This window comes from Aphis gossypii, chromosome 3 (genome assembly GCF_020184175.1).
Source record: "Aphis gossypii isolate Hap1 chromosome 3, ASM2018417v2, whole genome shotgun sequence".
Lineage (NCBI taxonomy): Eukaryota > Metazoa > Arthropoda > Insecta > Hemiptera > Aphididae > Aphis > Aphis gossypii.
The window spans coordinates 10,006,162-10,027,215 of NC_065532.1; the positions used below are offsets into that span (position 1 = coordinate 10,006,162).

Genomic DNA, 21,054 nt, shown 5'->3' on the forward strand with positions numbered 1-21,054 from the left:
ACAATTACGATTTTAACAACAATAATAATATGTTAGTTTTTAAACCTGCATAAGTTAAATAAAATTGATAATTTAATCTAAGATAAAATAGTTTTAATTTTAAGTGCATATTTGGGTTGGCTAATAGACTATAATTAGTTATCACTGTAAATATTGGATGAAGTGAGTGAACTACTAGTTATATAATGAAATGCGCATTTTTTTATAAGAAATTTTTATAATAACTTAAATAATTATTTGAACAGTTATATCTCAATAATTTGTTTACCTATAAACAACTCTTTAGATTAACAATTAAACACAAATTTGTATTTGAAATAATTTTTTTTTAATTCTAAATATTTTTTAAAAAGGGAAATTGTGAAAGCAAGCAAAATAGGTACACTTATAAAAAACTCTGCTTTAGATAATTAAATTTACAAGTCGCCAATTAAAAGTTGTTCATAGTGGTTGCACCAACATCAATTAAAGGTTAAAAAATAATGGCTCAATAAAATGTAAAAATTAAATAAGTCTTATTTTTACAAAAAGTTTTTTAAGTAATAAATATTTAAAACAATCACTTTGGATGTTTATTTGACGAATACAATGAGAAATAATTTCTATAGAGTAGATATAAGTTGCCAGCTTTTATTTGTGACGTTTATATTATATATATTATATGATTTATTTCAAATTACAAAAACTACAAAAATGTCTGTTTAAAAAAACGCCCTCACCGTTCTTTATGCATGTACAACATTGAATCTAAATTAAAAAATGTAAATACATGCTAAACCTCGAGTATAGTTTCAGTTTTATTGGACACGAATGTGCCGTTAAACCAACGAAAAGAAACGTTTGTGTATAATGTAAAATACAACCCTCGTGATTACCTAACCAGTAATAAATACCCGTAGATCACGACGCATTTATATATATATATATATATATATATATAATTTACATCGCATATAAAAATAGATAAATAAAATCCTAAGTCATTATTGTCTACGATCTCGTGCGCAAAGTCAAATGGCTACCGTTTATTTTTCTATTTGTTTACATCGTTCGTATTTATAAATTTTTACAACGAAATTAACGTCAAAAACGTTAGTAAAATATATAGCTTTCCGAGATACTTAAATAATTATATAATATGAATATTTATATTTGTGTCAGTGTGTGTGTGTGTGTGTGTGTGTGTGTGTGTGTGTTATTATTATATGTGTATTTTTCGGATATGTAAATTAACTTACTAGTTTAGACATTTTGCCAGAAAATATTTGTTTCATTCAATAGCTAACGAAATTTTGTAGTTTTAAACATAATATGGAAGCTATTATTATCTCAGCGTAACATAATATATAATATAAATTTAAAATTTTGCTAAATGCGAATATTAATAAAAAAAAATAATTTAGGTACCTATGATGTATTCTCGTTTAGGTTAAGCATTTTTGAATGACTAAACCATTTTACCAAAGACATTATTACGTCTATGCCTTTTACAAATCGATGATATCATGGAAAAAATTGTTGTTACCTAGGTATGAAAAAGTAACGTTTAAATAATATACCTATTAATATTATACAGCGATAGTAATTCATGGAAAAATATATTAAACACACAGTTACATTGTTTTCGTGGTGATTAATAATACTATATCCAAAATCAAGCGTTGTGCATAAAAGTATAAAACAAAACAAATAAATTGTAAATCCTCGTGCATAAGATAATCAGAAGCAAAACTGTGGACATAGGCGTAAATTGGGGGAGGATTAGCCCACTCAAAAAAAAACAAAAAATTCAAACAACCTCATCAGTACAGTTATTCATGTTATTGTAATATTCTATTTACGAATTTATGTGTTAATTGATATTTCAAGCTCCCCCCCCCCCTAAAAAAAATTTAACCATATTTACGCCTATATCTATGTATATGAAAAATAAATAAAAATTAAAAAAAAAAAAACAATAACAACAAAATATATTATTATGCATTTTGAACTCACGTGCGTCGGTCGGTGTCCGTTCATTGTCTTTGAAAAACGCACACAAACGCACTAAAAAAACGCGAACGCTTCGTAAAAACCAAAAATCGGAAAACCAAAATCGGAACTTTAACCGGCGGCGTATTCGACGACGGAAACGAAACGGTGCGCCGCGACCGGTTGGTCAAACGCAACACGCATCACTGGCGCGCGCGTTCGTCGGCCCATCTGCTCTCCGAAGCACCCGGGGACCAGCGGCGGCAGAACTTTGGCGCTATCTGTTAACCACGCCGTACAATTTTGATGATGATGATGATGAAAATAATGAAAATGATGAAAATGACGATAGCGATAAGTAATAATTTAAATAATTTACAATATAGTTTGTGATTAGAATTACCTACTTGGACGGATTACGAATATTTTTATCCTAATCGAAATTCTTGTGGAACCAACAAAAATATTATATTCGGTGTGGTACGATCTTAGATCATATACAATAAGTATATGATCTAAGGGTACGATAGTAATATACAACCCTTTGGAGACCGCATAGAGCATTTGAACGGCTTAAAGATGCGTATCCATGTATAGATTTTCCATAGACTAAAAACAAAAGAAGCTGATTCGACAATCCAGTATATAGAATAAAATTCGATAGGTCCCATGGGCTATTACACTATGTTTAAAAACCATGTGAAACTTCAGCCGCTCCTGAAAATGTGTAATCACAAGTAGGTACACCCACATACGATATTTTATAACGGTCTTTATTTGCAATGATTCGTGGGTGTAGGATATTCCGATGACATTTTAAGGGAAACCCAAATACGCTGTATTGGTTAAATATAACTGTAGGTATATAATATATAGGTAATATATAATATATATAATATAATAATAATAATATTATATATATATATATATATATATATATATATATATATATTACTGTATATAACATATACTAATATAATATATCAAAATCCGAAAGACAATGGTTGAAAAAAGTTAATAATTGATGATTTTAATGCATGTAATGCATTAAACTATTAAATGTATAACAACCCTTACTCAACTTCAATTCTAGGTCTTCATATATGTAGTGCTACACAAATAACATGTAATTTACTATATGGTGAAGAAAAAATGGCCAAACGATGAAAAAAATTGGCCTGCTTTGATACCTCTATTATACAACGCAAATAACACCCTGAGCGTCACGCCCGCGTGTATAATTATATTGTCTCCGTTTTACAAACTTTCAATACAAAAAATTTGCGTTCCGCACAACCAGATTTGTGAAGTTTTCATTGGGGTGAATTAAAATTAAAGGTGATTAAAATTAGTCCTAGATACCTCGTATGCAGTTATGATGTCCTTTTAAACTAAAGTAATCTTTTAAGTTATGACTCATACAATTATTATGTAGTTATGTATTGTGTGCTTCGTCGTGTTATTTATATTACATACCTATATGGTTTTCCTATGAAACAAAGGCGACCTGCAGTACAACGACCCGACAAATAACATTTCAGTCGAGTGTGTAAGAAAACATAATATTATGTGGGTACATATTATAAGTAGGTATGTATTTTATAGATTGGTCATTTTATTTACAAATAGCGATAACGAAAAATTATATACATAATATACTATAAGTCGATATTTCTTTATTCATTTTCATTTTACATTATTATACCATGTTAAAAATAGTTTTTAAAGTTTTTTAATATTATTTTTTGCGTTGAGTCGTATTTTTTTCAATGCATTTTTCTTGTTATATATAATAATATAATAATTATTATTATGATCACACAGCATTTTAAATGGACAATTTTGGTATACCACAATCGCAGATTTTTTCCAATGCATCATCGTGAGTATTATCATTGAGTATAGATAATATAACCTACTATCTATACTCAATAGTATTATTTACATTTATTTATTGATTTTCACAGTTTTCAAAACGATCACCTCTCAGTGTAGTAGATTAGGTAACCTCAGAAGCGTACAATATTATATCACTGTTTTGTCGGTGACGACGGGGCTTTGACGATTAAAAACTATCGCATACAAAAGAAAATAAAAACAAATTTACCACAGTGATAGGTCGAGTAGAACTTTTCACTCGGCAAATTGTTCTTATTCATCATTAATCGTTTTTTATCCTTTTTTCACTCTGCAGACTAGAGTTTTCAAAGGGCACAAAAATAACAACTTTTAAGTAATTTAATGTATAAGACGACGTTACGATTCAACATAAACTTAATGTTCCACAAAAACATAACGATTCAGACTGCATTGTTTTTTTAGTCAATTGAACTTAATTTTGAATAATTAAAACAAGATGTTGATATAATATTGATTATTATAAGCATTACTGGACAGATTGAATAAAATAAAAATTACAAACGCTTAATTAGATAGGTCCTAAATCCTAATACTTTAATACTACTTACTTTTGATTGTACTAGATTATTAGAGCGCTGAGCGATACTTAACATAACAAAAAATGGCAGTGTTCAGAAATCCTAAAAGACATAAAATTTCAAAATATTTTTTACACTAATAAAGTGGATGACTGATGAGATTGAATTTTCAAAAAAATTTGTTTTAATATAATTCCATTTACTGACACTGAACAACTTAATAAAATCAATATTTTTAAATACAATGTTCAAAAGTATTAAACTCGATGGAAATGAAACCACAAAAATGGTATCAACAATAAATTTAATTAATAAACTTTTTAATTAAATTATTTGTGAAAAAAAAATAGCAACTTATTTCTACTGCTATACTAAGAAATAGATTAAAATATATTTCGTGGTACAAAATTTTAATTAAGTACGCTACTGTTATATTATTAATGTACATTATTTATACCACCATTATGTCATATTATAATAATTATCCTGACAATTTGATTAAATAGGTAACTTTAAACAGTTATTGATTAGTTTTTTCACATCTGTAGTAATTTTTTATCATTTCAAATCGATTCAACGTTGATTTTCAAATAATTTTGTATGCAACACAATTATATTAAAACTTTATTATTGTAAACGGTCTTACATAAATACATAATAAATATTAACATAATTCATTGTTATAGAATTATTAAGACGTTAGCATAATCGTTAATTTTTAAACCACGTTTATTATATATACTATATATTCGAGTTTACAATCCACGGAGTTTTAATCGGGGAAAATGAAACTTGGTTAGGGAGTAAATCGAAAATGTTTCGATTTCAAAGTTGTACTTTACTATTTAACTATTAGTCTTAACTAATGTAATTCAATACTCCTGACTGAGCAATCCACTCATGCAGGTGGCTTGAATACTTCGCGCTCCGTTGTTTGTCTCGTCTGATTTTGTAAGTACACATTTTAAAATTTTAAACATGACATCGAATCGGTCACCCACTGCGAACCAACTAACAATTACCATTATACCAATCAAACACCTCTTTGCTTTTTTGGATACGAACACGCGAGGTAATTATTCAATTTAATCTCAGATTTTATGGCTAAATTCCGCCTGATTACATCCCTAATTGAGTACAATAAAATGGCTAGGGAAATGAGTTTTTTACCAACAGATATTCTCAGAAACTACCGAATGAATTTAAACGAGATTTTTTCAATTTTTTGAATTTAAAGAATATATAATATAGAGTACAGAGTAAGTTTTAAGCATGTTGGACCAACTTGACGTCAAGGAATACATTGGTGGCGCCATCTGTACAATAAAATAAAACTAAAAAAAATAATTTAAATTTATAAAATATAAAAAGTAGTTACCAGTATACTATTTTATAATATTATTTATTATTCAAATATATATAAAAAATCAATGACCTTTAATATCGTTAATGACAAGTGCTGTTCTGCTGTATCCATCCCCTAAAAGCAGATTGTCCATCTCTGTCGAATTAGTTCATAAACCTGGGTACGGATTTGTCCTTGAAATGAGGTACACTAAAACAAAGATACACCGATATACTGAGTATTTTATGTTCGTTCAATTTAATCCCAAACGAAGTTGGGTTATACAACAAAATAAATTGTCAATTAAATTAACTTTAATTTTTTTAGTTGATATTAAAATAGTGATTATGAAAATCTATCTGTAATGAAAATTAAAAGTAAATTTATTATTTATTGTTCAATCACCATGTAGACAATGATTTTAAATATATATTAATAAAAAAATAATCATAATATAAGTACGTTCAATATAAATAAATGTGAAATGAGTTCATTATACTAACAGCTTATCTCAGAAGCTGCTGGATACTGGATTAATTTCAGTAAAAATAATATCAATCGATTATTCGTAATACGGAAGGTATTTTTAGGGTCATTTTTCAACCTTCGTAGGTTGACTAACACATATATTTCTTTTTGGCTTGCGAAAGTTGAATATTTTATCGTTTATATTACAATATAGGGTCGCAATTGGTTAAAGAAATAAAATTATTTTTAAAAAATTGGCACAGACTAGCCAGCCAACTATGAGTTGCTATGGGATTTTTTTTTTTAAATAAAAGAAAATAATATTTAATTTATTGTTTTTATTAAAATTTACATCAAAAGGATATGCACTTGTGTTTATAACTTATATCTAGACTCAAAAAATATTCTACCTGGTTTGACGACAATTTCAGAGATTGTTTTTAAAAATATATCAGAAAAATTTAATGAGTATAGGTAGTTTTAACCACATGTAAGTTTTAAAATATATCTACAAAGTGTTACAACCAATCCGCCACAAGCAGTTAACTCATTTTGGTAGAATTATTTAAATTAAAAAAAACGAGGTAAACCTATGCCCGATGACGATTTGCCAATGAACTAAAATAAAACCAAGATACACCAAAATTGCGCATAATACCTATATATGTATAATATATTTATATTACAAATAAATGTTTTTGCATTTTTGCTAAAATTAATAATTATGATACATTATATTTTTGAGTAAATTAAATACTTATAATGTGATGTACCTATTCAATTTATATGCAAAAAAATGTACATTTCTTTGAATAAATGGTGTTTAAGCAGGTAGGTAATATAAGTTATGCTGCAACCAATTAAAAAAATCTGCGCACCCCTACCAATGTCAGTGAGATAATATTTTTTTTAAAAAAGACTTAATCTTAAGTATATAATACTATTGTTCATAGTTATATAAAAATATAGTTTTTTCATTACAATATGTATATTGTATAGTACATATTTATTTATTATTATTGTGTATACTGTAACAACATATAAATGCGATAAAGTATAACTATTCTAGTATAATACTCTAGTATAGCTTAGTACCTATTATACACAACGTATAGACAATAGAACTAAATCACCGATTTTTCCTTTATAGCCGCCTGATCTCACAATGATAAAATTAAATAATGGTTTAGTAAAACGCGATAGTTGCTACCGTAAGCATCATCGTAATCATGAAAGTGTAGAGATTACATGTCACGATTAGGGCGAGAGGACGACATCATATTATCAAGTCATCATGATTGCTGTCACAATAATATGATTAAGCTTCCATACTATCAAACATGCTTGTTTGATCATTTATTTGATTAATTTGAGGACTTGAGTATCGTCTAAAATTATTTTTCATACTTTTTCTTATTTTTAAGGCATAATAAATAAATGAAAACCTAATATTTGTACATATCTAGAAATAAAGTTTATTTCCACTCATCCCTCTCATACAAAACGTATGTATACCTACGCCACTATAGAGTACGTACGTTTTTATTACGCTCATTTCTTAAGGGTATGAATAAGTCATTGTAGGTGATGATGACCTTCCGTCTCGTGTGATCTGTGGCTATAAAACTACATTTTGTACATGTAAAGTAAGGTATAGTAAAGGAACAAAAAGTTTTACCTAGGTACCTTGCAGATAGAAAGGGTGCTAAAAAACATAGTCAGTTTGTAAAACATAAAAATAATAATCATTATAATCATTAATGTATTATAATGAAATGATTAATATATTTTATTATATAGCTAACAAATGGTTAATCATTTATGAAAAAAATATAAAAATTATTATAACCTATTGATTTTTATTTTATTGCATTATAAATCTAAACATTTTTATAATATATTAGCTGATCCGATCCCATGCATTTCATTTTACATTAAAAATTCCAACTCTATAATACCTAATAAGTTTTTGATTAAATGCTATTTGTTAAAGTACATTTGAGTACACAATATTTTTTGTTTTTCTTTCTGGTGCATGTACAAATTATCAGCGAAACATAAAAAAAAACCACCTAAAAAACCTACAAACTGCCTTTAGTCTATAAGCAATATGAAATCCACAAATCTGATTAAAACTTTAAGTGCCATAGATGCATACAGCGCTATGGGCAAACTTTTAAAAACTTAAAAATTAATGTTATCAATTCTAAAGTGATGTAAAAAAAAAAAAGACAAATACAGACACCCGTTGAAAAAATATCGGAAAAATTATATTTATTTATTTATTTAATAACTAATAATTATTATCGCTTTAATAATAATAAAATTAAAACAAATAACAAATATTTACAAACAAAAATTTCCATCGTAAATCTCAAAATCCCTATTTAAACAACTTCCCGGGTTGAACCTATCCCTTTTTAAATTATCCTATCTTCTTCCAAGGGGTCTTACCTATCTCTGAACCAAATTTCATCGCAATCGGATAAACGGTTAAGTAATTCATAAAGAACACAATTCAATAATCAATGATGACAAAAAATAAAGTTATAACAAAAAAATCAAACAAAATGTTATTAAAGTTTTTCCATGAAATATTCACTCTTATATTATATTTTATATTTTAACACGTCCACGCATTAAGCAGGTACCTATAGATATGTCCGGCAACGCCTAATTTTGAACCTGTGCTTTTCATATCTAATAGTTATAATTTTATTTCATTGCTTACATAATTTATAAAATATTGCGTTAATTTTTATATGTTTATTACGCATGGTCAAGGACCAAGGTCACTGTCACTTCGACTCACCGTTTAGTTGTGTTTATACGTTATGCACTCTCCAGACTTCACTTGGAATATATATATATGTATTAATTGTATTATAAATATACACACAATCCGGATTTTATACTTTTGGCTGGGCAACGCCCTAGCTATGTTGGCGCCCAGATACTCGCCCCAAGGCAGTTAAGTAAATACCGATTGTGTATATATAAGGACCACACTACCCGGCATCGGCATCACACTACATCTCCTCACATCAAGTGTACACATTGACCACAGGTTGAAGTTTGCAGATTTGTTGTAAAGAACGCTAGAAAAAATCACCTAACCGAAATGGCTTCTTTCAAGTATCTGGTAAGTGACTTTACAAACAAAATTACAGCGCAGGTATTATGAACTGATCACTTGTTGAACCGATGAATTATTTTTTTCTATAGCTATATTATAATAATATACAATATGTTCAACTTAAAATGTTTCACGATCGTTACTTATAATATTATGAACTCAAATTCCCTCGTCAGTTATAGGTCGATATATAATAATTTCAAACAATTCTTAACTTACATAAGACGACTTTTACAGTATACCGTCATACCGATAAATTATAATTCACCTTAATATGCTTTTCAACGCTTCGATCGAGAATCGGAGACTTATAAATATTTAAGTGCAAAAATGCAATTATTAGATATTATATATTATATTTTAACAATATTGTTATAAACATTATTCGTTGTTATCCGAACGCATATAGGTATAATTTTATTTCATTTTTTTTATATAACATATAATTTCAATTAACTTTCTGAAGTAGGTATTTTACTGTAATATATATTCGAAATTGTATGATTTGACTGCAACCTTATTGTTATTATACGAATTAAAATAAAAAATAAGTTTTCGAAATACCATATAACCATCTAAAAATTCTCAAAACACAGCTACACAATTTGAATCAACTCGTTTCTATTAGTATTATCACCTGTTTACGGGAAAACATCAATATTTAAAAAGGTGCTGTTGTACGAATAACTACAATACTGACAATAAAAACTTTCAAGACAATATGCACGGTAAATAGTAATTTAACTTTAATGTAATCTATTATCTTATTCTACTGTATTATTGTACCGTACCAAGTGGGTACAGACCGTACATTTTAAATTTAATTGAAAAAAAAATATTAAAAATTAAAACAAAAATAACTAAATAGTAAATAATATAATATATCACATTTCACATTGTGATTTGTGATTAATACTCTACCCTGTATTTTACTCATAACATCGAGTACAAATTATTTGCAATATTTTTTATTTATTACTATTATTGTTACTCTCGACAGATATTCATCACCTTGGCCGTGTACTCCGTTGTTGCCGAAGAAGGAGTAAGAGAAAAGAAACATGCCTACATCGCCGCTGCCCCAGCTCGTAAGTATACCTATACTATAGCTACCAATAATATGTAAACTATAATACGAAAACGAAACTTTTAAGCTTTAGATAACTAAATGAAATTTTACCAAATTTCAAAAAGTTCCTGTATAAATACAACCGAATATTGACCAACGTCAATCGATTTTTTTTTTACAGCGATTTTAGGTTACTCTGTCACTGCCCCCGGATCGTTCTCATATGCATACTCTGGTTACAACTATCCGTACCACTATCCAGTAGCAAAAGCTGTACCATTCCACGCTGCACCCGTCGCATACCCGGGAGCCGTGTACCCAGCCACGACATATGCCGCCCACGCATACCCGAGCTACCCCGAAGATGATGGTCAATACTGGCCAGGCAAATACGAAAAAATCGAAGTCCCAGCTTACAAGGCTGTTTACCCAAGTTATGCTGCCGAAGATGACGGCCAATACTGGCCCGGAAAATACGAAAAGGTCGACGCCTCAGCTTACAAGGCCGAACACCACTACTAGGTACTCCCACAACAACGATTCTCAACCTTCCGCGGGCAAAAAGCTCGCAGTCTTTCTTATTCGACTTTTAACAATAAAAACGTGATCTTAATTTTTTCATAAATCGATTTTTGTTTTTTATACCTACTTTATCTTTCTCTACGGGTTGTGACGACATCCTACAGCGTTATAATAATAGATATTAAAATATTATTATTGCATTTATTACAGTTTATATTTTTATACGAACAATACTCTTAATATTTAATAAGTAATAACTACCACAATATTTTAAGAATACTCTCAAATAATGCGCTATTATTATATAGGTATTATATTATATATTTAAACAAGATAAACATATTTTTCCCAAATTTCCCCTGGATATTTTATACTTATAAAAATATCAGCAAACTAACAACAGACCCATTCTGAAAATTTTATTAATTGGCGTGGCACAGAATAATTCTGGGCTACAGATCCGTACCTACTACAAAATTGTCGAAAAAGGTTCATGTATCCGAATAGACGAACAATATTCAAAATAAGTGTAGCTAAAACCTTTTATAACTTTAGTGAAGAACCTTTGCCAATAATACTAAGAGATTAAATAAACAAAAAAGATAAAATTGATAATTTGATAGTAATTAGGGTTTAATTAGTAATTACTAAACGACGTTAGTGGATTATATTTTTATGTTTCTAAATTGAAAATCTACATACAGATAATATGTAGTAATAATAACAATTAAAACGTATTACCTATGTAAAATTTACTAACACACTAAATACACAATAAAATAATTAATACTTACCTACATAATCAATTCAAAACAGAACAATCACTAATCAGACAGTACATTATATTACATTTGTTTACTTAATTTGGCCAACACGCGCGACAATGACCAATGACTGACCAATTAACCAATGGCAATGAATAGGGTTAGGATTTTATAGCATTTGCATATTTCTTATTAGATGCTTAAGAAATAGCGGAGTAAACAAAAAATATATAGAGAATTCAAATTCAACATTTTATTTTGCATATTTTGTGATTTCTTAGATTTTTGTGCTATTTTTGGACTTTTTGAAATATTATGCTTTTTAACCTGTTATATTATCTCAAATTAAAAAAAAAAAAAACGTTTTAGAAAAAAAATAGCGGTTTGTCTGAATTTTAAAAATACTAGATTATGAAAAAAGTTCAAATATTAGTGAACTACTTACATGTAACGATATAATATATTTCAAATATATTGGTAATATATATACATTACGAATTATATTGGTGGACGTCAAACACACATTTTTAAAGTACAAAACTTTATCGACAGATAACTGCAAAAAGTTAAAATTCGAAAATCTGGTTAAGCATTTAATAATTCAACATTATAACATTCAAGGTTACCTGATATTTTAAATAAAATGTAAACGATTTAAAATTTTGAAGTGAATTAATTGGGTAATTTTTTTACAGTCTTTCAAAATTAGACTATAAGAGTGTCTATTAATGATTTCAAAACTTAAGTAACTTCCTATAATAATTTGTAAGTGATTAATTAATTATATTAATTTAAAAATTTTCGTTTTGTCGCATATTTTGTTATTTTTATTGGATATTTAGGCATTTAGCGATACCTATAGTAATGTTATAACGTATATTTATTCAATTTTAAGAACTATTAAATCCCAACCTTGGCAATGAATATAATTTATATGTAAATATTATAAGTATACTAACTACCTAATATTGAGTAATATGAATTGCATTGCATTGCACTATACCAGCTAGTCATTCATTTTGTTCTAGTTAATGGTTATTCGAGATCTGAAAGAAAAATAAAGGTATTATTAATTTATTAATTTCATACTCAATAATGGCATAATCTTATGGACTTATCATACTACAAAAACTTAGTCGGATACTCATAATTCGCTTAACAATATTAAAATATTATATAAAAACCACATTATGAGCAACACAGGTAGACAAGTAATATTCTTACCTTTAAGTTTGGCTGTAGGTAAAGTCAATATTATTAAAACAAAAAAGTAACCACGTTACGTTGGTTTTATTAAACAAGAATTTTCAAGTTATATTTTCTACGTTTGTAAAACGGAAACAAATATTAAGGGTGAAAAGTCCTCGCTGGCTCACTTCTTCTCGCCAATATAATTTTGTATTGTTATTGTAATTTGAACGTCGTACCCGTGACCCGCACGTGTTTTTCCGTCCAACTAACGTTTTAGAATTTTTAAATTTTTAGAATTATCAAACTTTAAGTTTTTTAACTCGAAATATTTTTACATTTATTCGAGTTCTTTTATTTATCTCTTATTTCGCGGTTGACTTTTTATGAAATTTTAGTTTTACGGCTAGACGAGAGTGCGTAAAATATTCAAATTCAAAAACCGTCATAAGTCGCTTAAAAATTAAACCATCGTAAAAAACCGACGAGAGAAGACAGATAATTTTCTTAGCTTAAAGCTCGATGACAGTATTAATCAATATAGTGACTCTGTATAATAACATCAAACCTTACGAGTTACGACGTAACAAAATCGGAGCTGCTGCTGAACGTAAATCATAAAGCAACGTTTTCCGTGCGTAAGACAAAGACGACTATAATATAATACGTTATGCGGGTGTGACGTCCAATTAATTAATTACAACTACGCACTACGCACGAAATATTGGCGGCGTAGATAACAAAAATAAAAAACGTTATCGTCCGTTCCGAGGAAAAAAAAACGTTTTGATAACGGAGCTTTTATAATACGGTCGCGGGGGGGAACAGAGATGATTTTTTCCGCCACGACCGTCGACCGTCGGCGGTTTTCCGAGTCAGCTGCTGCTCAGCCCGCCACCCACACCCACCAGACGAAAATCCCGATACCCCCCCGTCCAGCTTTACACCTCCCGCGCTCGGGCGGCGCTACGTCCCGGCCGCCGCGCTTCTTTGAAATCCGTATCGCGCGTGCGCCTCCCCGTCACAGTCGTGCCCGTCGTCAAATTATTATTATTATTATTATTATTCTCGGCCTGCGATATATATTTTTTTTTCTTTCACCCACAAAACATCTGATACGCATTTTTCGTCTTTGTTTTGCGCGCGCGTGCTGAATGAAAATAAAAATAAATAGAAAAAAACGCATCGCGAGAGAGCGAGAGAGACGGACAGCGCGAAAAGAGTGATTACACGCACACACGCACACAGGCGGTCTGCTGACTGCTATCGATTTACTGTGTTGTTCGGTCGTGTTCTCCAGTCTCGGTAGTCACAGATTTCGACGAGGGTCAACTGCGACGTGGTGTTTCGATCGCGCACCCCCCCGTGACGTACGAGAAACACGAACAAATCGTCGTCGTCGTCGTCACGTTTAGATTATAATATTATAGTTGCGTAGTGTACGACGTTTGACGGTTGTCGCGAACGGCGCAGCAGAAATCGTATCGCGAAAATCGAATGGCTCGACCGCCGAATCGCGTCAGTCGTAGACGTACAACAGCGGTGAACCGTCAATAAATCGCTCATTGTAAGTGCCGTTGGTGTACACGCCGTCCTGTCGATTATTTTATAATTATTCTATCATTGTTTACTGTCGGCAGACACCTTCTTTCGTGTGTTCGTCGCGTCGTTCCGTCGCCTATCACTGAAATTTTCGTTTGAGCAGGTATTGCAACGCCGCTCCCCCGGATCTGATGTCATCATGAAAAGAGACTTGGCCAAGAAATTGATCGAACGTTATTTCTATCTGATCACAGAAGGTTGTGGCAACGGCGATTGTGTTAATGATTATTGTGCATCCAGTAAAAGAGTAAGTACCTACCTAACAATAAATAAATAAATATTAAATTGTATTCGTTTCTCTGCGATAATAAATGTATTTCATCGTTCATAGCCATTTGTTATTGTCCCTATAAATTGATTGATTTTCAGCAAAACCATAAACTGGTGTAGATTCTGTCCTTGAACAGATCATCCAAATATCTGGCTGATAGTACCTAACTATTATTAGTTTGATCCAGTAATTAAATGTAAATTATAGAAGTTATTTATTTTATATACGTTTTACCTATTTACTCATCAACACAATTTAATTTATATTCTAACTGTATCGTTTACTATTTAAGTAGCTTATAAAAATACTATTTGATCATGATTGATTTTTACAATTTTGATTACCTAATATGTATTACGATTCATTTTATATCTATTATTAATCAAGCTTATCACAAAAAAAAAATGTATTCAATCATAACCTTATGAAACAATAAATCATTTTTTTCTTTTGTAAATAACAAAAAAAATGTCTGGTGTAGATATCTTACATTTTATGTTTTAATAATATAATATTATAGTTTAATCTATTAGTAGTTTTATGTATAAAAAAAAAATCACCATACTAAGATTATAATTTATTTTATTTTATTTTATGTTTTATCATTGTTAGGCTTACTACACATCACAGTAAGTCAGTTAATTTGTGAAACACTCATTCAACAAACCTTCTGAATGTATTAGTTCTTCATAGATCATCGTCTAGCTGAATTATCATTAAGTAACTGTTTGGTAAATCTGTATATTTTTAGAATTCTAGTTAGTCTAACATTATTAACTCGTCATATTTAATTAATACATGCATGTATAATAATATAGTAGGAGAAGATTATATGTTGATGTTTTACTCAAATTAAGAATGATAATCTTTTAACAACATCTCAAAACTTAGACCCATAAATTATTTATTTAAAATACTAATTTTATTTGATTAAAATATTTTTACTAATATTGTGTAATTATTATTATTAATAGGCAAACCATCACCTTAATTCTATAATTTTGTGTTATACACTGAATATTTTAGTTGCTACTTGCTAGTAGTTATGTATTTAATTTATTATCATTAGAAATGTTTTTTAAATGTATAAATATAACTATAAAATAAGTGCTATTCAAATGATGACTAGTATAATATACATATTGTATACTTATTATTTTAAATCAATTATCCTATTTAGCATTGTGACTCATAATATTTTATAATATTATACCTATGCGAGAACTAAAACATGTAGGTACAAAAATTTCCAAAATGTTCACAAATAATTATAAATTATATATTAGCCTTATTTTCATTGTCTAAAAAAAAAAATTAGTCCTGTCTAATAGGTTTGAAATACATTTCCAATTAAATTTATTGTTAACTTAATTGTTATTTATTTATTTATTTATTAATCAATTTTTTTTTTTTTCAGTGTACCAATGTGGTGTCAGCTAATGATGCAGCCGCTATCGCTATTCAATTATTTCGCCTTGATGCAAGATTGTGTGATCAACATCCCATGAAAGTAGCAAGAACCACTAATAACCCATCAGTGTCTGGAAATACTTTACATGACGCCAATACATCATTAGCTTGCTGTAGCAATACCCAAGATACACTTTATTTATCACATGATGCTTGTGTGCAAACAAATCCATGTACTGTATTCCAAGTAAATCCAGTACATACAACTGACTTATCTAGATCATTATCAGATGCTCAGATTACTCAAACCACTAGTACTTGTTCTCAGACAGAGAGTGGTGGTAGTTCATCTTCATTTAAAATAGTCAGTGCCGAACCTATGACAAAAGAACATAGTCCATTCATTGCACCAATTGAATCCATGGCGCAACAAGAAGGTACATCTTCTCAATTTTCGAAAGAAGAAGTTAATGAAGATGTATCAAAACATAAAGATGATCATGCAAATCCTCCTGAACAAAATAATAGTACCAATCATTCAACAAACAAGGATATTTTGGATCGCTTAGATGTTGCTTCATTAGAAATACCAGAATGTGTTTTACATGAGGTAGAAGACATAAACTTAACTTTTATGGAAACTATGAAAAATACTATAAAACATATTGCTTCTATTCAAAATGGTAATTTTAAATATTTTTTAAAAATATTATGTATGTGTAATAATATTTCAAGTTCATCTTAATAAATTAGGTCAATATTTTTTTTTCTTCAAATTTTGATTCATGTTCTTTGTGTGAATTTAAAAAAAAAATCATAAATACTACGCAAAAGGTCAACAGACAGTCTTTTAATAGCATAGGCTGGCACTATGTCAGATTATTATTATTATTATTGTTATATTATAAAATAGTATATTGCATATTTATTTTGCATTCATATCATCTATCACTAAGTTTACTTTCATACTTAATTTATAAAAAAAATTTAACTAATATTATACATTATTGATTTATATGCCAATAGGCAACAATTGTTTCATGCATTGGACAAAGTGGACATAATTTGATTTGTTTATAAATATTGAAGGTCCTTTCACCACTTGGCTCTAATCCAATACATGCGTTTCAGTTGTTTAGCGTGTTGTTTTACAAATTTTGGCAACAGCAGATATTATATATTTCTTTGTATATGCTTTGTCTTGAATTTAACATTTGTGAAGATAATCCTCCTACCTTTTATCTTATTAGTAATATTATAAATGCCTGTCTGAAATTTCATTCAGTGTATCATGTGTGACGTCTAAGCATTAACATAATGTGTATTTTAAACGTTACAAACTTATACTGTTTGATGTTTTCAGGTATTAAATATTTGAATGAAACCAATTTGATAGAACTAACAAAACAGCAAAACGGACCAGATCCATGCAAAGATAACAATGAGTTACTATCTGCTTTATACCATGTATTCTCAACACCAGAAGCATTGGGAAATAGCTTTATAAAACGCCCATTAGAACACAAAAAAGATTTGCTTAAAGTTCTTAAACATACTAAGAATTTATCTACCAGTATGACCAAAGAAAAAGTAAGATTTTTTATCTTTTTAATTAATTTATATATTTAGTTCTAGTATGTAATATAAATTTACATATTATGTAGATACGTGAAATGGAAATCGAAAAAGAATTGGATGATAACTCAATGGACGAAGATGATGAGGTAGAAGGAGAGGAAGTATATGGCGAAAAACAACTAGATATAGAAGGATTAGCACGAGCATATAAAAAAATTAATTCCTCCAATAACAATGAATTTTATAAAAATGTTCTATGTTTAGCAATTAGTTCCTTATGTGGTAATTATCTTATTTTGGAAAACTGTATTATTTCCAGTTTAAATATTCATATTTTTCTTTTTCTTTTTTAGCAAAAATCACGGTAGAATTACATTATTTTAAGTCAAAATCATTTCCAATCAGTGATAAATATTTAGAGGATGTGCTACATTCACTTAAAATCATCTATCAAATGCCATGGTTAGATGACTTATCATTTGTAGAACGTATAGTCCCAAGGCTTGTAGCAGCTACATGTATACTCCCAGTTGCTGAACAAGCAAAACTTGCAAGATTCTGGAGTGAAATGTCATCCGAAAACACTTTACGGCGAATATTACATTGCCTCCAAGAAGCTATAACTTTCCAACTAATATCTACTGAATATGATGCAACTTTTCAAGATGAGACTGCTGTTGTATTTGCTACAAAAACTATGAAGGTAAATAAAACTGCATATTGCTATTATATTGGCACAGAAACTATAACTTAAAAGCTTTTGCTACAACTCTTCACTCCATATTTTTTTAATTTTTTAATAAGTATATTATTATAAATTATACATGAGATAATCAAATCCATGTGATTTCAATGATACTGCTTATCTCTAAATTTGCTATTCCACAATGTCTAACACAGTTTTAGTTAGTATTCTATATTGTTAAGTATTACATATATTAATTTTAATAAACTTATGGACAATAGATATTATACTATGCGAGTATTATGGCTGGTGAATGTGATACAAATTTTGATAATGAAGATATTAAACAGCCTGAAAAAATAGAAAAAAAACCTGAAAATGTAAGGGATGAAGATTTACTCCAAGATATCCTTATTAATACACGTCCAAAGAATAAAACCAGTAAAACTGATCCATTAGCTGAAGTTTTAAATGTAAGTATGGAATTTCATGTTAACGTTTTGATTTGAACTGATCAAATATTTGTTATAGATAAATATTTTGGCCTGTCGTACCCCTTTAATTCCTATATCCAAATTTTACAATGAGCTATTGAGTGATGCCTTAGAAATGGATGATGATTACCAAACTTGGAGAGAACATGGCAATGAAAAATTTTCATATATGTCCCATTCATTTATACTTACCCCATCCACTAAAACTCTTGGATTGTATTATGATAATCGAATACGTATGTATGAAAATAGACGTTTCTGTCTTATACAAACGTTAATAGGTCAGCCTACTCATCCTTACCTCAAACTCAAAGTAAGGAGGGAACATGTTGTTCAGGATGCTCTAGTTGAAGTAAATATAATTCACATAATATATATTTTAGTTTGCATACATATATTTATTTTTCATTTTTCTTATTCAGCTTGAAATGGTAGCCATGCAAAATCCGTCAGATCTCAAAAAACAATTGGCGGTTGAATTTGACGGTGAACAAGGTGTCGATGAAGGTGGAGTCTCTAAAGAATTCTTCCACCTCATTGTCGAAGAATTATTTAACCCAGACTATGGTAAATATTTTTTAATCATATTATTTCATTATTATGATTTATCAATCATAAAATATACATATTATACACATATAATTATGTTGTCTTATCATAAATTATTACTTAAAAATAATAACAGTGGGTAAATAATTGCTGTATTATTTTAGGGATGTTTGTGATTATGAACTCTGAAAGTGGAAATCCTACTTACTGGTTTAACTCGTTCTCATTTGAAACTGCTGCCCAATATTCATTGATTGGCCTTATCGTTGGGTTAGCAATTTACAATAATGTCATATTAAACATTAATTTACCTATGGTTGTGTATCGAAAGTTACTAGGCAAACGTTGTACATTTAATGATCTACAAGATTGGAATCAGGTAAAAAATTGTAATTTTAATACATTATATGTTTCGGATAATATATATATATATTTTTTTTTTTTACAAAGGAATTATACAATGGCTTAAAGAATTTGTTGGATTACGAAGAAGATGATATTGAAGAAATGTTTATGCAGACGTTTAGAATTTGCTACAAAGATGCATTTGGTGAAATAGTATATCATGATCTCATTGATAATGGAGATAATGTTACTGTAAACCATATGAATAAAAAAGTAAAGATTTTTTAATCTGTTATACCATGAACTTGTTGAAAATATTTTCAATTTGTTATTTTAGGAATTTGTGGATAAATACGCTGATTTCTTACTCAACGAATCGATCGGAGTACAGTTCAATGCATTTTACCGTGGATTCCAAAACGTTATGGAAGAATCTCCACTACAATACTTATTCTGGCCCGAAGAACTTGAACAAATAGTGTGTGGCAGCAAGGTAAGATTAAATTTCTGTTTTTCTTGAATATCAGTACTAAAAAGAGGTTTTTAGGTATTTGATATGTCGGAGTTAGAAGAAACTACACTTTATGAAGGAGGGTACCACAAAGACACAGAAGTTATTAAATTTTTCTGGGAATTTGCCCATGCCCTGCCTAGAGCCTCTCAGCAAAAATTACTACAATTCACGACAGGAAGTGATAGAGTTCCCGTCGGTGGTCTTGGAAAATTAAAACTGACGATCACGAGAAATGGTTCGGATTCTGACAGGTATGCGTCAATTACACTACTAATATAAATTGTACCACAGTGTTTCTCTTTTATACATATTATACATCTAAGCAATACCTTATCGTGCAGGTTACCTACCGCACATACTTGTTTCAACATCCTGTTGCTACCTGAATACAGCAGTAAAGATAAACTTGATGAACGACTATCAAAAGCTATCAATTACGCTGAAGGGTTTGGCATGATATGATGAAACCAGTAAGGAAAAAACACCCACCTATGAATTGTGCTCCATTTATTTGAGTGCAATCAAAATTTTTAGAAATTTATAAGTTTGTTTTCAATTCTTGTATAATGTGTATAATAATAAGTTGTATTAATTTTATTAAATTTATGTTGAATTATTATAACTGTATATTGTAGTCATGTTAAAAAAAGAACCTATTATGTTTCAGTAAAGTGTTAAGAAAATAATCTAATTGATGACAATTTT

General features: G+C 29.2%; 2 protein-coding genes and 1 long non-coding RNA gene across 8 annotated transcripts; 2 read left to right on the forward strand and 1 right to left on the reverse strand.

Annotated features, from left to right (window-relative positions):
- Window positions 1–4,881: 4,881 nt before the first annotated feature.
- LOC126550841 (uncharacterized) lies at window positions 4,882–14,108 on the reverse strand. 3 transcript variants are annotated; one of them, XR_007604874.1, is made up of 4 exons: window positions 12,938–13,820; window positions 12,676–12,759; window positions 5,845–5,964; window positions 4,882–5,725 (listed from the first exon to the last, which is right to left on the reverse strand). It is a non-coding gene; the product is annotated as an uncharacterized LOC126550841 (long non-coding RNA). The 3 variants fall into 3 exon arrangements; XR_007604875.1 differs by lacking the exon at window positions 12,938–13,820 and adding an exon at window positions 14,003–14,108 and having other exon boundaries at window positions 4,882–5,964; XR_007604873.1 differs by having other exon boundaries at window positions 4,882–5,964.
- On the forward strand, window positions 9,201–11,052 carry LOC114127506 (uncharacterized). The gene is made up of 3 exons (XM_027991754.2): window positions 9,201–9,364; window positions 10,359–10,446; window positions 10,609–11,052. The coding sequence occupies exons 1-3, from the start codon at window positions 9,344–9,346 to the stop codon at window positions 10,947–10,949; spliced, it is 450 nt and encodes a 149-aa protein (XP_027847555.1). The 5' UTR covers window positions 9,201–9,343; the 3' UTR covers window positions 10,950–11,052.
- On the forward strand, window positions 13,996–20,971 carry LOC114127508 (ubiquitin-protein ligase E3A). 4 transcript variants are annotated; one of them, XM_027991760.2, is made up of 14 exons: window positions 13,996–14,750; window positions 15,387–15,505; window positions 16,192–16,867; window positions 17,548–17,774; window positions 17,849–18,044; window positions 18,116–18,465; window positions 18,729–18,920; window positions 18,979–19,293; window positions 19,364–19,508; window positions 19,655–19,869; window positions 19,941–20,108; window positions 20,173–20,328; window positions 20,383–20,600; window positions 20,691–20,971. In XM_027991760.2, the coding sequence occupies exons 3-14, from the start codon at window positions 16,279–16,281 to the stop codon at window positions 20,809–20,811; spliced, it is 2,892 nt and encodes a 963-aa protein (XP_027847561.1). In that variant the 5' UTR covers window positions 13,996–14,750; window positions 15,387–15,505; window positions 16,192–16,278; the 3' UTR covers window positions 20,812–20,971. The 4 variants fall into 4 exon arrangements, with proteins under 4 accessions (XP_027847561.1, XP_027847562.1, XP_027847558.1 ...); XM_027991761.2 differs by having other exon boundaries at window positions 15,387–15,494; XM_027991757.2 differs by lacking the exon at window positions 15,387–15,505 and having other exon boundaries at window positions 13,996–14,468; window positions 14,542–14,750.
- Window positions 20,972–21,054: the final 83 nt, after the last annotated feature.

Excerpts from the sequence above, each read along its gene's own strand:
- LOC114127506 (XM_027991754.2), top strand. The coding sequence starts at position 9,344 with ATGGCTTCTTTCAAGTATCTG. Across the intron at positions 9,365-10,358 it reads TGGCTTCTTTCAAGTATCTG|ATATTCATCACCTTGGCCGT; the intron begins GTAAGTGACTTT and ends TACTCTCGACAG. Across the intron at positions 10,447-10,608 it reads CATCGCCGCTGCCCCAGCTC|CGATTTTAGGTTACTCTGTC; the intron begins GTAAGTATACCT and ends TTTTTTTTACAG.
- LOC114127508 (XM_027991757.2), top strand. The coding sequence starts at position 14,643 with ATGAAAAGAGACTTGGCCAAGAAATTGATCGAACGTTATTTCTATCTG. Across the intron at positions 18,045-18,115 it reads AGCAATTAGTTCCTTATGTG|CAAAAATCACGGTAGAATTA; the intron begins GTAATTATCTTA and ends TTTCTTTTTTAG. Across the intron at positions 18,466-18,728 it reads TTGCTACAAAAACTATGAAG|ATATTATACTATGCGAGTAT; the intron begins GTAAATAAAACT and ends TATGGACAATAG.